Raw genomic sequence first — 12,769 nt, 5'->3', positions numbered from 1 at the left:
GCTGGTAATAGCTTATCTAAAGTGATCACTCTCCTTACAATGTGTATGATAATCAAGATGGGCCATTTCCAGCACATTATGAAGGTAGCTGGCTCAGTAGAGTTTTCTTCCAAGCAGCAGACAGTCCTTTCTCTGTTCACTAGAAAAATTCTTGGAGGATAGATCCATCAATGGCTATTAGCTAGGATGGGCAGGGAAGGTGTCCCTAGCCTCTGTTTGCCAGAAGTTGGTAGTGGGTGACAGAGGATGGATCACTTGATGATTACCTATTCTGTTCATTCCCTCTGGGGCACCTGGCGTTGGCCACTGTCAGAAGACAGGATACTGGGCTAGATGGACCTTTGGTCTGACCCAGCATGGCTGTTCTTATGTTTTTACCCGAACAAGAATTTTCCTTAATCTTTTCTTTTTGCTTCTGTCTCCTCTGTTGAGCACTCTGGGTAGGGCAGTGCACTATCTCTGTGTGTTTGGCTTCCTTTTAAATAATGTCTCCTGGTTTTCAATGGCTCGTTTTGTTGTCTCCTTGCCTGGAGACCAGAATTTTTATTTTAGAGGTATATTAAGGCCCCCAGACATAGCAAATAAGACCAAACAGATAAAGCTCAATGGTTATTCATTATATTTTTAATTTAACTCATTCAGTTCCGTTATAAGTGGAGAGACATTATGAAAGTTCAGTATAAAAGTGTCTCTATGTTGATCAGACCATCTGCTGGTAGGTAAGATTATGTAGTATTGTTCAAAAGTTTGTAGCTTCATTAATGGTTATTAGGCACAGTAAATGGCTTCTCGAGTTCAGCTCTTATGAGTGAGTTCCTATAAAAAAGGGGTAGAATATTACAAGAGGTTAGTTTTTACTTGTATTCCTCTGCTTAAAAGAGGAAAATAACTGCTTTCTGAGCTGGCATACCGTGGAGTTTGGAAAAAACAGATCAGCAGGCAGGAAATTGGTTAACCGTGTTATGTGAGATGTTTGAGATTTTTCTCTCGTTTTGCACAGAATAAGAAGCAAGGATGCAAAAATGAAGAAGTTTTGGCAGTGCTTGGCCATGAACTGGGTCACTGGAAGCTAGGTCACACGATCAAAAATATTGTCATCAGCCAGGTAAATAGTAGTATATTGATGGTATTCCTGGAGCATTTTTTCAATTACAAGGTTCAACAATCTAAAATTGTCACACTCCATGATTCACACACAATCATGCTGCCTCCAGCAAATGAAGGGGAGGTCTGTGGCATCCACTGGACCATTCAGATTTCCTTGTGTCCAATGTCCTACACTAGCATCTCTGTAGCTATTTGGGGACGGTATTGTAAACCCATGGCCAAATGCCCAAGTCAGCACTTTACTCCTGTCTAATTTGTCTGGCTCCCCTACTTCTTTCTGAATCTGAAGCAGGATCAATGCCTGTTTACAGTTCTCATCTAGGGTTCTGCATCCTGCATGCAACTCCTCTGCCCGGCACATCCAGTCACACCCTCAGGGAACACACACCTTAGTACAATCCAAACAAAGGGAGACAACATCCAACGTTTTAGTCCTCCTCTTCCTACAAAACATCCTCCTACCCCCCAAAGTCTCAGCTTCTCTCATGTTCCCCAAATCGTTCCTCGAATACATCTTTTTGAAGTTCTGGATTCCCTGAGAAGGGTGTGTGTGGTGCATCTTCCATCATGCTCTAGTAGACAGGTGCTCTACTCCCTTCTACTTGGGCAGTAGAGCACTTCCCCCAGGTTCCCAAAATGAGGTGACTCTTCGGAGAGGCTGCAATGAAAGGGCCCCCCAACATTCTGAGGTGAGGTTGTTACCCTTTCTTGGAACCAGCCAAGGAATAACCACAAACAAAGGTTGAATTGAAGTAGTACTGAGGGCTGATTTATTGCTTGCTTCCCTTATTTGCGCAGTTATACTCACACACACATTCCATGCATACTGGTGACAGGCTGCAGACACTGGTGTTGCTTTTGATCTTAGGTGACTGAGACTGGCCAGGTTCCAGCTTCCCAGAGATCAAACCACTAGGCGACAAGAGTCCCCTTCGTGTCTGCAGGAGGTAGGGTGACCAGACGGCAAGTGTGAAAAATTGGGACGGGGGTGGGGGGTAATAGGAGCCTATATAAAAAAAAATCCTAAAAATCGGGACTGTCCCATAAAATCGGGACATCTGGTCACCCTAGCGGGAGGGCTCTATTGCTTCTGGTCTGGTCCTGAGTTTTTGCTGTTGTGGGTTACATCTCTCTGACCACTACTGCCATAAGTTTATATACAGTCCCATATGCACCTTGATTATCCTTACACGCTAATATTTCGGTTTAAGCCTTGAGATTGGTTTCTTACACTCATACTATCTCACTCACTCCTTACATATTGATTACATATTCATAAGCATGAATACAATTAGTAGTATAGCTTTAAGCAAGCCCCTCACATCAGCGAGGACTTCCTTTGTTGTTTGTGGTTCAGACAGAAAACGGCAAACGTCACTTTAAGAGCAAGGTGAAGCTGGCATAACAGGAAGTCTACACAGACACATTTAAAAAAGCAGATGTTGGGGGGCCATGGGCTGCCCCTCCTCCCCATGGAGCAGGAGCTGCTCCTGCCTGGCAGAGACCAAGCCATGGACGGGGCCGTGTCCGGCTACAAGGTCTGACAAAATCAATTAACTCATGCAAACCAGTCTGGACAATGCACAAGAGCTAGAGAAACATTCCCCGAATCATAGAATATCAGGGTTGGAAGGGACCCCAGAAGGTCATCTAGTCCAACCCCCTGCTCAAAGCAGGACCAATTCCCAGTTAAATCATCCCAGCCAGGGCTTTGTCAAGCCTGACCTTAAAAACCTCTAAGCAAGGAGATTCTACCACCTCCCTAGGTAACGCATTCCAGTGTTTCACCACCCTCTTAGTGAAAAAGTTTTTCCTAATATCCAATCTAAACCTCCCCCACTGCAACTTGAGACCATTACTCCTCGTTCTGTCATCTGCTACCATTGAGAACAGTCTAGAGCCATCCTCTTTGGAACCCCCTTTCAGGTAGTTGAAAGCAGCTATCAAATCCCCCCTCATTCTTCTCTTCTGCAGGCTAAACAATCCCAGCTCCCTCAGCCTCTCCTCATAAGTCATGTGTTCCAGTCCCCTAATCATTTTTGTTGCCCTTCGCTGGACTCTCTCCAATTTATCCACATCCTTCTTGAAGTGTAGGGCCCAAAACTGGACACAGTACTCCAGATGAGGCCTCACCAATGTCGAATAGAGGGGAACGATCACGTCCCTCGATCTGCTCGCTATGCCCCTACTTATACATCCCAAAATGCCATCCCAATCTCCCCTGTGCTCCAGCATTGTCTAGTTCCAACAGTTTTCTGTCTCCATAGAAGATATCCAGTATTCCGCTCTAAACTGCTATTGATTACCAGTGTCGATCTCTTTCCTTCAGTCGCTCTTGGTGCTGGAAAAATCTTTGACGATCCCAGCAATAACCCTATCCTGAGTTCCCTTCCCAGCATTCGGGAATCATCCCTTAATCCATCAAATTTGATCATGTTTTCTCCGTGGCAGTCTAAATGACAGTTTTTGAGCATTCTGTGGTATTGTCTCCTGTCCCATCCAAGGGGACAGCACACTGGCTGCTTTTTTTATCTTGGTCACTGCAGATGTTCTACATTAAGATGTCACTGTCAGGTTGCCACTTGGGATCAGTCTCCATTTCTTCCTTTCAGGAATTTTATTTTTATCCACACAGCTAAAACTGTCACCCAGGTGCTCATCATCTCCACCTTGACTGTTGTAACTTTTTTCTCTCGCTTCTTTATGTAACAGGATCCCCAGGGTGCAGCCTGGGACTGTGGGATCACTGTGCTCCTTTATCTCTCCAGTCTGGGCTATCTCTCACAATGCCTTGCTAGTGACAAGCAGCAAACCCCTCCAGGCCCTGATATCGCTCAGGACAACAGCATGTGGAGTCCCACACCCAGCTAGATTGCATGAATGCTCCCAGAGTCACTCATGGATCGCACAGGGAAAGGCACCAGCCAAATCCGCCCTGAATTCCCAGCCTTGTACCTGAGGAATATGCCATCTTGCACTGCTCTTCAGGCAAACTCACTGGTAAAGATAAACAGTTAAACAAATTAAGTGATTATAAGTGATAGGCAAAAAGTCAGAGCTAGTTACCAAAAGAAAATATAAGCATGCAGTCTAAATTCTCAACCCTATTAGACTGGGTAACATCTATAGAATCATAGAATATCAGGGTTGGAAGGGACCTCAGGAGGTCATGTAGTCCAACCCCCTGCTCAAAGCCGGACCAATCTCCAACTAAATCATCCCAGCCAGGGCTTTGTCAAGCCTGACCTTAAAAAGCTCAAAAGGAAGGAGATTCCACCACCTCCCTAGGTAACGCATTCCAGTGCTTCACCACCCTCCTAGCGGAAAAGTTTTTCCTAATATCCAACATAAATCTCCCCCACTGCAACTTGAGACCATTACTCCTTGTTCTGTCATCTGCTACCACTGATGACAGTCTAGATCCATCCTCTTTGGAACCCCCTTTCAGGTAGTTGAAAGCAGCTATCAAATCCCCCCTCATTCTTCTCTTCCGTAGACTAAACAATCCCAGTTCCCTCAGCCTCTCCTCATAAGTCATGTATTCTAGTCCACTAATCATTTTTGTTGCCCTCTGCTGGACGCTTTCTTAATTTTTCCACATCCTTCTTGTAGTGTGGGGCCCAAAACTGGACACAGTACTCCGGATGAGGCCTCACCAATGTCGAATAGAGGGGAACGATCACGTCCCTCGATCTGCTGGCAATGCCCCTACTTATACAGCCTAAAATGCTGTTAGCATTCTTAGCAGCAAGGGCACACTCTTGACTCATATCCAGTGTCTTGTCCACTGTAACCCCTAGGTCTTTTTCTGCAGAACTGCTGCCTAGCCATTCGGTCCCTAGTCTGTAGCTGTGCATTGGGTTCTTCCGTCCTAAGTGCAGGACCCTGCACTTATCCTTATTGAACCTCATCAGATTCCTTTTGGCCCAATCTTCCAATTGGTCTAGGTCCTTCTGTATCCTATCCCTCCCCTCCAGCGTATCTACCACTCCTCCCAGTTTAGTATCATCCGCAAATTTGCTGAGAGTGCAATCCACACCATCCTCCAGATCATTTATGAAGATATTGAATAAAACCGGCCCCAGGACCGACCCTTGGGGCACTCCACTTGATACCGGCTGCCAACTAGACATGGAGCCATTGATCACTACCCGTTGAGCCCGACAATCTAGCCAGCTTTCTACCCACCTTATAGTGCATTCATCCAGCCCATACTTCGTTAACTTGGTGACAAGAATACTATGGGAGACCGTGTCAAAAGCTTTGCTAAAGTCAAGAAACAATACATCCACTGCTTTCCCTTCAGCCACAGAACCACTCATCTGGAGTACTGTGTCCAGTTTTGGGCCCCACACTACAAGAAGGATGTGGATAAATTGGAGAGAGTCCAGCGAAGGGCAACAAAAATGACTAGGGGTCTGGAACACATGACTTATGAGGAGTGGCTGAGGGAGCTGGGATTGTTTAGCCTGCAGAAGAGAAGAATGAGGGGGGATTTGATAGCTGCTTTCAACTACCTGAAAGGGGGTTCCAAAGAGGATGGCTCTAGACTGTTCTCAATGGTAGCAGATGACAGAACAAGGAGTAATGGTCTCAAGTTGCAGTGGGGGATGTTTAGATTGGATATTAGGAAAAACTTTTTCACTAAGAGGGTGGTGAAACACTGGAATGCGTTACCTAGGGAGGTGGTAGAATCTCCTTCCTTAGAGGTTTTTAAGGCCAGGCTTGACAAAGCCCTGGCTGGGATGATTTAACTGGGAATTGGTCCTGCTTCAAGCAGGGGGTTGGATTAGATGACCTTCTGGGGTCCCTTCCAACCCTGATATTCAATGATTCTACCACTCCTCCCAGTTTAGTGTCATCTGCAAACTTGCTGAGGGTGCAGTCCACGCCATCTTCTAGATCATTAATGAAGATATTGAACAAAACCGGCCCCAGGACCAACCATTGAGGCACTCCGCTTGATACCGGCTGCCAACTAGACATGGAGCCATTGATCACTGCCCGTTGAGCCTGACGATCTAGCCAGCTTTCTATCCACCTTATAGTCCATTCATCCAGCCCATACTTCTTTAACTTGCTGGCAAGAATATTGTGCGAGACAGTATCAAAAGCTTTGCTAAAGTCAAGGAATAACACGTCCAGTGCTTTCCCCTCATCCACAGAGCTAGTTATCTCATCATAGAAGGCAATTAGATTAGTCAGGCATGACTTGCCATTGGTGAATCCACGCTGGCTGTTCCTGATCACATTCCTCTCCTCTAAGTGCTTCAGAATTGATTCCTTGAGAACCTGCTGCATGATTTTTCCAGGGATTGAGGTGAGGTTGACTGGCCTGTAGTTCCCCGGATCCTCCACCTTCCCTTTTTTAAAGATGGGCACTCCATTAGCCGTTTTCCAGTCGTTCGGGACCTTCCCCGATTGCCATGAGTTTTCAAAGATAATGGCCAATGGCTCTGCAATCACATCCGCCAACTGCTTTAGCACTCTCGGATGCAGTGCGTCCGGCCCCATGGACTTGTGCTCGTCCAGCTTTTCTAAATAGTCCCGAACCACTTCTTTCTCCACAGAAGGCTGGTCGTCTCCTCCCCATGCTGTGCTGCCCAGTGCAGTAGTCTGGGAGCTGACCTTGTTCGTGAAGACAGGCAAAAAAAGCATTGAGTACCTTAGCTTTTTCCACATCCTCTGTCACTAGGTTGCCTCCCTCATTCAGTAAGGGGCCCACACTTTCCTTGACTTTCTTCTTGTTGCTAACATACCTGAAAAGAAAAGGAGTACTTGTGGCACCTTAGAGACTAACAGCTGTAGCTCACAAAAGCTTATGCTCTAATAAATTTGTTAGTCTCTAAGGTGCCACAAGTACTCCCTTTCTTTTTACGGATACAGGCTAACACGGCTGCTACTCTGAAACCTGTCAACATACCTGAAGAAACCCTTCTTGTTACTCTTAACATCTCTTGGTAGCTGTAACTCCAGGTGTGATTTGGCCTTCCTGATTTCACTCCTGCACGCCTAACCAATATTTTTATACTCCTCGCTGGTCATTTGTCCAACCTTCCACTTCTTGTAAGCTTCTTTTTTGTATTTAAAATTAGCAAGGATTTCACTGTTAAGCCAAGCTGGTCACCTACCATATTTACTATTCTTTCTACACATCGGATGGTTTGTTCCTGTAACCTCAATAAGGATTCTTTAAAATACAGCCAGCTCTCCTGGACTCCTTTCCCCCTCATGTTATTCTCCCAGGGGATCCTGCCCATCAGTTCCCTGTGGGAGTCAAAGTCTGCTTTTCTGACGTCCAGGGTCCGTATTCGACTGCTCTCCTTTCTTCCTTATGTCAGGATCCTGAACTCGACCATCTCATGGTCACTGCCTCCCAGGTTCCCCTCTACTTTTGCTTTCCCTACTAATTCTTCCCAGTTTGTGATCAGCAGGTCAAGAGGAGCTCTGCCCCTAGTTGGTTCCTCCAGGACTTGCACCAGGAAATTGTCCCCTACACTTTCCAAAAACTTCTTGGATTGTCTGTGCACCGCTGTATTGTTCTCCCAGCAGATATCAGGGTGATTGAAGTCTCCCATGAGAACCAGGGCTTGTGATCTAGTAACTTCCGTTAGTTGCCGGAAGAAAGCCTTGTCCTCCTCATCCCCCTGGTCCGGTGGTCTATAGCAGACATCACCCTTGTTGCTCACACTTCTAAACTTAATCCAGAGACTCTCAGGTTTTTCTGCAGTTTCATACCGGAGCTCTGAGCAGTCATACTGCTCTCTTACGTACAGTGCAACTCTCCCACCTTTTCTGCCCTGCCTGTCCTTCCTGAACAGTTTATATCCATCCATGACAGTACTCCAGTCATGTGAGTTATCCCACCAAGTCTCTGTTATTGCAATCACATCATAATTCCTTGACTGTGCCAGGACTTCCAGTTCTCCCTGCTTGTTTCCCAGGCTTCTTGCATTTTTGCATCTAGATCAGGGGTCGGCAACCTTTCAGAAGTGGTGTGCCGAGTCTTCATTTATTAACTCTAATTTAAGGTTTCCCATGCCAGTAATACATTTTAACATTTTTAGAAGGTCTCTTTCTATAAGTCTATAATATATAACTAAACTATTGTTGTATGTAAAGAAGATTTTTAAAATGTTTAAGAAGCTTCATATAAAATTAAATTAAAATGCAGAGCCCCCCGGACTGGTGGCCAGGACCCAGGCAGTGTGAGTGCCACTTAAAATCAGCTCACCTGCCACCTTTGGCCCACGTGCCATACGTTGCCTACCCCGATGTAGATTAGGCAGTTTTTCTCACCCCATTGGATATTGCAGTCCTTAATATACAGTCCTTAAACTTGGGCCAGTCTCCACTGTCAGACTCTTCAGTTTTCTCAGTGTCCTTGTTGCTTGAAGCATAGATGGGGGAAGAAGAAAGTCCCAGCACAGGGCCACTGTGTTCTGTTTTATACCCTCCATCCCATGTGCTTGGAGAACAAAAGTCCAGGCATGTCTGGTAGGCATTGCTGAGTCCCCAAGCAAGGTTGAGCAATTCCCCTGGTGTGGTCTTATGCAGATGAATCATTGAATTGTAACTCCCTTGCTGGACTATGGCTATTGATGATTGTTTGTGGCACCTGCCCGGGCATTGGTTACATTCCTTGCTGTTGTCTCTGGGGAGCTAGTATCTGGCCGATTCCCCAGCTTACAGCATGTTTTACTGACAACCATACAACACAATCTCATAACTTCATATGCACTAATGATATACATATTTAGATAGAACAGTGACTTTCACCAGATCATAACCTTTCCCCTGATATCTTACATGGCATGCTTTATATGCAAGATCACAATTATATATAAATGAGGAATATGGGGGTTACAGGACACTCCCCCAAGGTATAGAATGTCACACTTTAACATCCATGTTGCTCCGTACCTGCCCAAATTCGGCTGCTAAGATCATCCTGTCGGACCATTGCTTGGACTGTATCACCTCCCTCTTTCAATCTGTCCACTGGTTCTCCCATTTCACTGCATTAAGTTCAAACTTCTTGACCTGCTCTTCAAGAACCTTCACAAATCTGTCCCTCCCTACGTCTTCTCCACTCTTTCTTATAACAAGCCCCTCACCTATTCTGCACTCTCAATTTTTCATGCAAACATCTCTGTGCCTTCTGGCATGCTGCCCATTACACACATAACACTTACTTTGAACAGATCTGTAAAGTGCCACAGAATCCTGCTTTAGAAATTTTCACAGGAACTGCCTGTGTCTGTATATTACCATCCTGTCTGTATAAAGCCAGCCTAGTCGTTGGCAGAGAGGGATAATGGACAGACTTTATTCATAATTACACACAGAAAACTACATTAAAAGAACATTATTAAGGTTGCAAAGTCAGGTACTTGAAAGTTAGGAAATGTCAGAACTAAGTTGCCTGTGAACCCTTAATTTGGGCCCCCGTGCATATGCATTATGATACAGTGTTTAATTACATGATCAGTTTTTTCAGCAGAACCCCTGCTTTTGAGCACCTCTGTAATAAGCATTTAAGCAATAATCTTGTGGATAGCTGAAAGGGTCATATTAATGGGAATATTTTGTTTCCTCTCTTTCTAGATGAACTCCTTCCTCTGCTTCTTTTTGTTTGCAGTATTAATTGGTCAGAAAGAACTCTTCGCTGCATTTGGTTTCTATGAGACTCAGCCCACCCTGATAGGACTGATGATTATTTTCCAATTCATTTTTTCACCTTATAATGAGGTAAAAGTTAGCTTTGTGAAATGGCTTCTTAAAAAGATATACATTTGAATATCATACTGTTTGCTAATTTGTTGTTATTTCAGGGAATAGTTTGAGGTTTCTGATGACTATTTTATTTCTCTTTGATTTATTCAGGTTAGTGATTTGTCATGGTAAACTGCAATAAGCCTCACAATCTCTGACTGCAGTGTGTAAAGCACTACTGCAATGCAAATAATAAATAAGCTATCCCGCTGGTCAAAGTGAAAAAAGGAAAATCATGAATTTTTAGTAAAAATCCCAATGCACAGGTTGCATTTTTCAAAATAGCCTGTTTTTATTTTCAGTAAAAATAATTTACAATGATTTCACATTTAATTAATAGTTAAGACTATTTTAAAATTGCTAAATTTGCTTGTGCCCATCATTGGAGCCTTGCAGCACCTACTCCATTCCTGACTCAATCCCATGACTACCTGACAAAGCACTAGCGCTTTAAAGAGTTCCTGCTGTGTTAGTTTCCCCTGCATCCCAGTCTCTCACTTGGTAGCTGTGTAGGTCTAGCTGTTACTGTTGCATCCATCTAGCCACACACACCCACAAAACGTCAAGCCAGGGTTATTTTTTTAAATTGAAAGTCATGGAATCTATGACTCCTGTGACAATCAGTACAGAAATGCAGTTTTACTGATTTTGTTTTCTGAAATTTGGGGGCTGTTGCAAGAAAATGTTCTCTGGTAAAATGGCTGCTGGTTTGCTTTTTTTGTCCCATCCGTTGTTTTTTTCTCTCTCAATTTTTACTTACAGCTCAATGAGTTATGTTGTTTTCTGTTTAGACTTTAAGGCCAGAAGGGACCATCATGATCATATACTTTGACCTGCACATTTTGGCCACAGAACCTCACCCACCCACTCCTCTGGTAGGCCCATAACCTCTGGCTGAGTTAGTGAAGTCCTCAAATCTTGATTTAAAGACTTCATGTTACAGAGAATCCACCATTTACGATAGTTCAAATCAGTAAGTGACCCATGCTGCAGAAGAAGGTGAAAACGCTCCAGAGTCTCTTCCAATCTAACTAGGGGAAAATTCCCTCCTGACCCCAAATCTGTCCGTCAGTTAGACCCTGAGCATGTGGGCAAGACCCACCAACCAGATACCTAGGAGTAACTCAGAGCTCTCCCCTGCTAGTGTCCCATTTCTGGCTGTTGGAGATATTTGTTTGTTGCACGGTCATTTCTCTGTAGAGTACTGTATTTGCAGACACCAGAATGAAGTAAGATACAATAGCTGCAAAAGCAGTCAGAACTTGTAACTCCCTACATTCCTGCCTCACTTCCTACTATCCCCTTGGCCTGTCTCTCCCCTAGTGTGGGGGGAAAGGCAATAGGGTAGTGAAGTTTTAAATTGCCTCTTTCCTCCACCCCCACAAGCCCTACTGACTTCTCTTGCTACTTTCAGCTCCCACTTTGCATTAAAATGACCTTAAGAATATCAGTGTTTATATTATGTAATGTTAGTGAGAGTGGCCTCTGGATCACAAACTGTATTTGGAAAGGCAGCCAGGTTCATGGGGTTGGAAATGGTGGAGGAGTTTTTTCTAACAGTAAATATAATCAAAATATATATATAGATTCCAACGGCATGTAAATATATTCATCTCAGAACAAAGAATGTAGGCTTTGCCCAAACAGTGACTCTGAAAAAGCTTTGGGGGTTATGGTGGATAATCAACTGAACATGAGCTCCCAGTGCAATCATGTTATGCGTTTGTCTGCTAGCTAAGAGTCCATTATCAAATATTTGTTCCCCAGCTAGGTACTTGCAAAGAGGGTGTTAATATCCTTTTCTCTGTTCATCTCACCTCTTCGCTGTGAACTAGCTGTCCTGAAACAGGCAAATCCATGAAAGTAGCTGAGACCCTGCAGGCATCCAAGATATCTCTTCATGCAGAATATGCCAAAAACTGGTTTAAATTCAGTGACTGGGTACAGTGCAAAAAACATCAACCCAAAATTGGCAAAAATCCTTGCATTACAATGGCTGGAAGAACGGCTGGCCGTACACTTGAAACTGCTTTCCAGGAACAGCCTTCAGCAATCTCTTTTTGATAATAGGAGCATAAGTGAATTTTTCTTCTTCATTCCAAGTGCTTTCTGAGAAAGTCATCTCTGATTAATCTTCAGGAAATGCTGAGCGACACAGTGAAACCTCATCATAGATACAATTGCCATACTACTAGTCAGACCTTTGTCACTGATTTTGCACTTTCTTTGTGTCAAAGTAGCCTTTATGATGGCTATAACTTCTGCATGTAGTGTCTGAAGTGGGCAACTTTTCTCTGAAATCGCAATATATTGTGCTGTTCTTTGTATCAGTCCAGACTTTACCCCCAAAGTAAGTACTTTGAGTCATGGTACCTATGTGTATTCCACATGTGGGTGTGCATGCACGCAAATCCAGAAATTCTTCAGAATCAGTGTCCGTTGACCCACACATGCACAGTAGCTCCCCTCATGCTCTTAACTGAGGGTGTAAGAGGCAGTGCGGATTGATGCCTCTCTAGTTCCTTCTTACTGCCACACGGCCTGAGTCAGAAACATGTCCTCCTCCATTCTGTGCATAACCTGTAAAGTAGAAAGTATTTGTAAATAGTTTTATCTCTTAGCTTAGCAGTTTAAATTTGTAGTTACTATAGTGTCGTTTTTCCTCCCCTGGTTGAGGGAAATTCAAGAATTGCATCTCCTGCCCTTGTTTCTTCTCCATCTGTGATGAACATCAACGGTGCTTGTACTGTCTGGGTGAGACGTACAACTTTGCTAAGTGCAGTATGTCTTGAGCCTTTCCACCCAGAACTCGAGAAGTCTAGGAGCTTCACCTAAGAAAGGTTTCAGAGTAGCAGCCATGTTAGTCTGTATTCGCAAAAAGAAAAGG

General features: G+C 44.2%; 1 protein-coding gene across 4 annotated transcripts in view; it reads left to right on the top strand.

The window, feature by feature from the left end:
* ZMPSTE24 (zinc metallopeptidase STE24) overlaps positions 1-12,769 on the top strand; it is a 119,781-nt gene that overhangs the window by 93,469 nt on the left and 13,543 nt on the right. For all 4 annotated transcript variants that reach the window (XM_073317423.2, XM_073317424.2, XM_073317425.2 and 1 more), the window contains 2 exons: positions 1,001-1,105; positions 9,715-9,858. In XM_073317423.2, coding sequence (XP_073173524.1) covers positions 1,001-1,105; positions 9,715-9,858 — 249 coding nt within the window. The remainder of the gene's footprint in view (positions 1-1,000; positions 1,106-9,714; positions 9,859-12,769) is intronic.

The sequence above is a fragment of the Lepidochelys kempii genome, chromosome 19 (assembly GCF_965140285.1).
Source record: "Lepidochelys kempii isolate rLepKem1 chromosome 19, rLepKem1.hap1, whole genome shotgun sequence".
NCBI lineage: Eukaryota > Metazoa > Chordata > Testudines > Cheloniidae > Lepidochelys > Lepidochelys kempii.
Note: the sequence above shows the minus strand (reverse complement) of the source record. Positions and strands in the feature narration are given on the sequence as shown.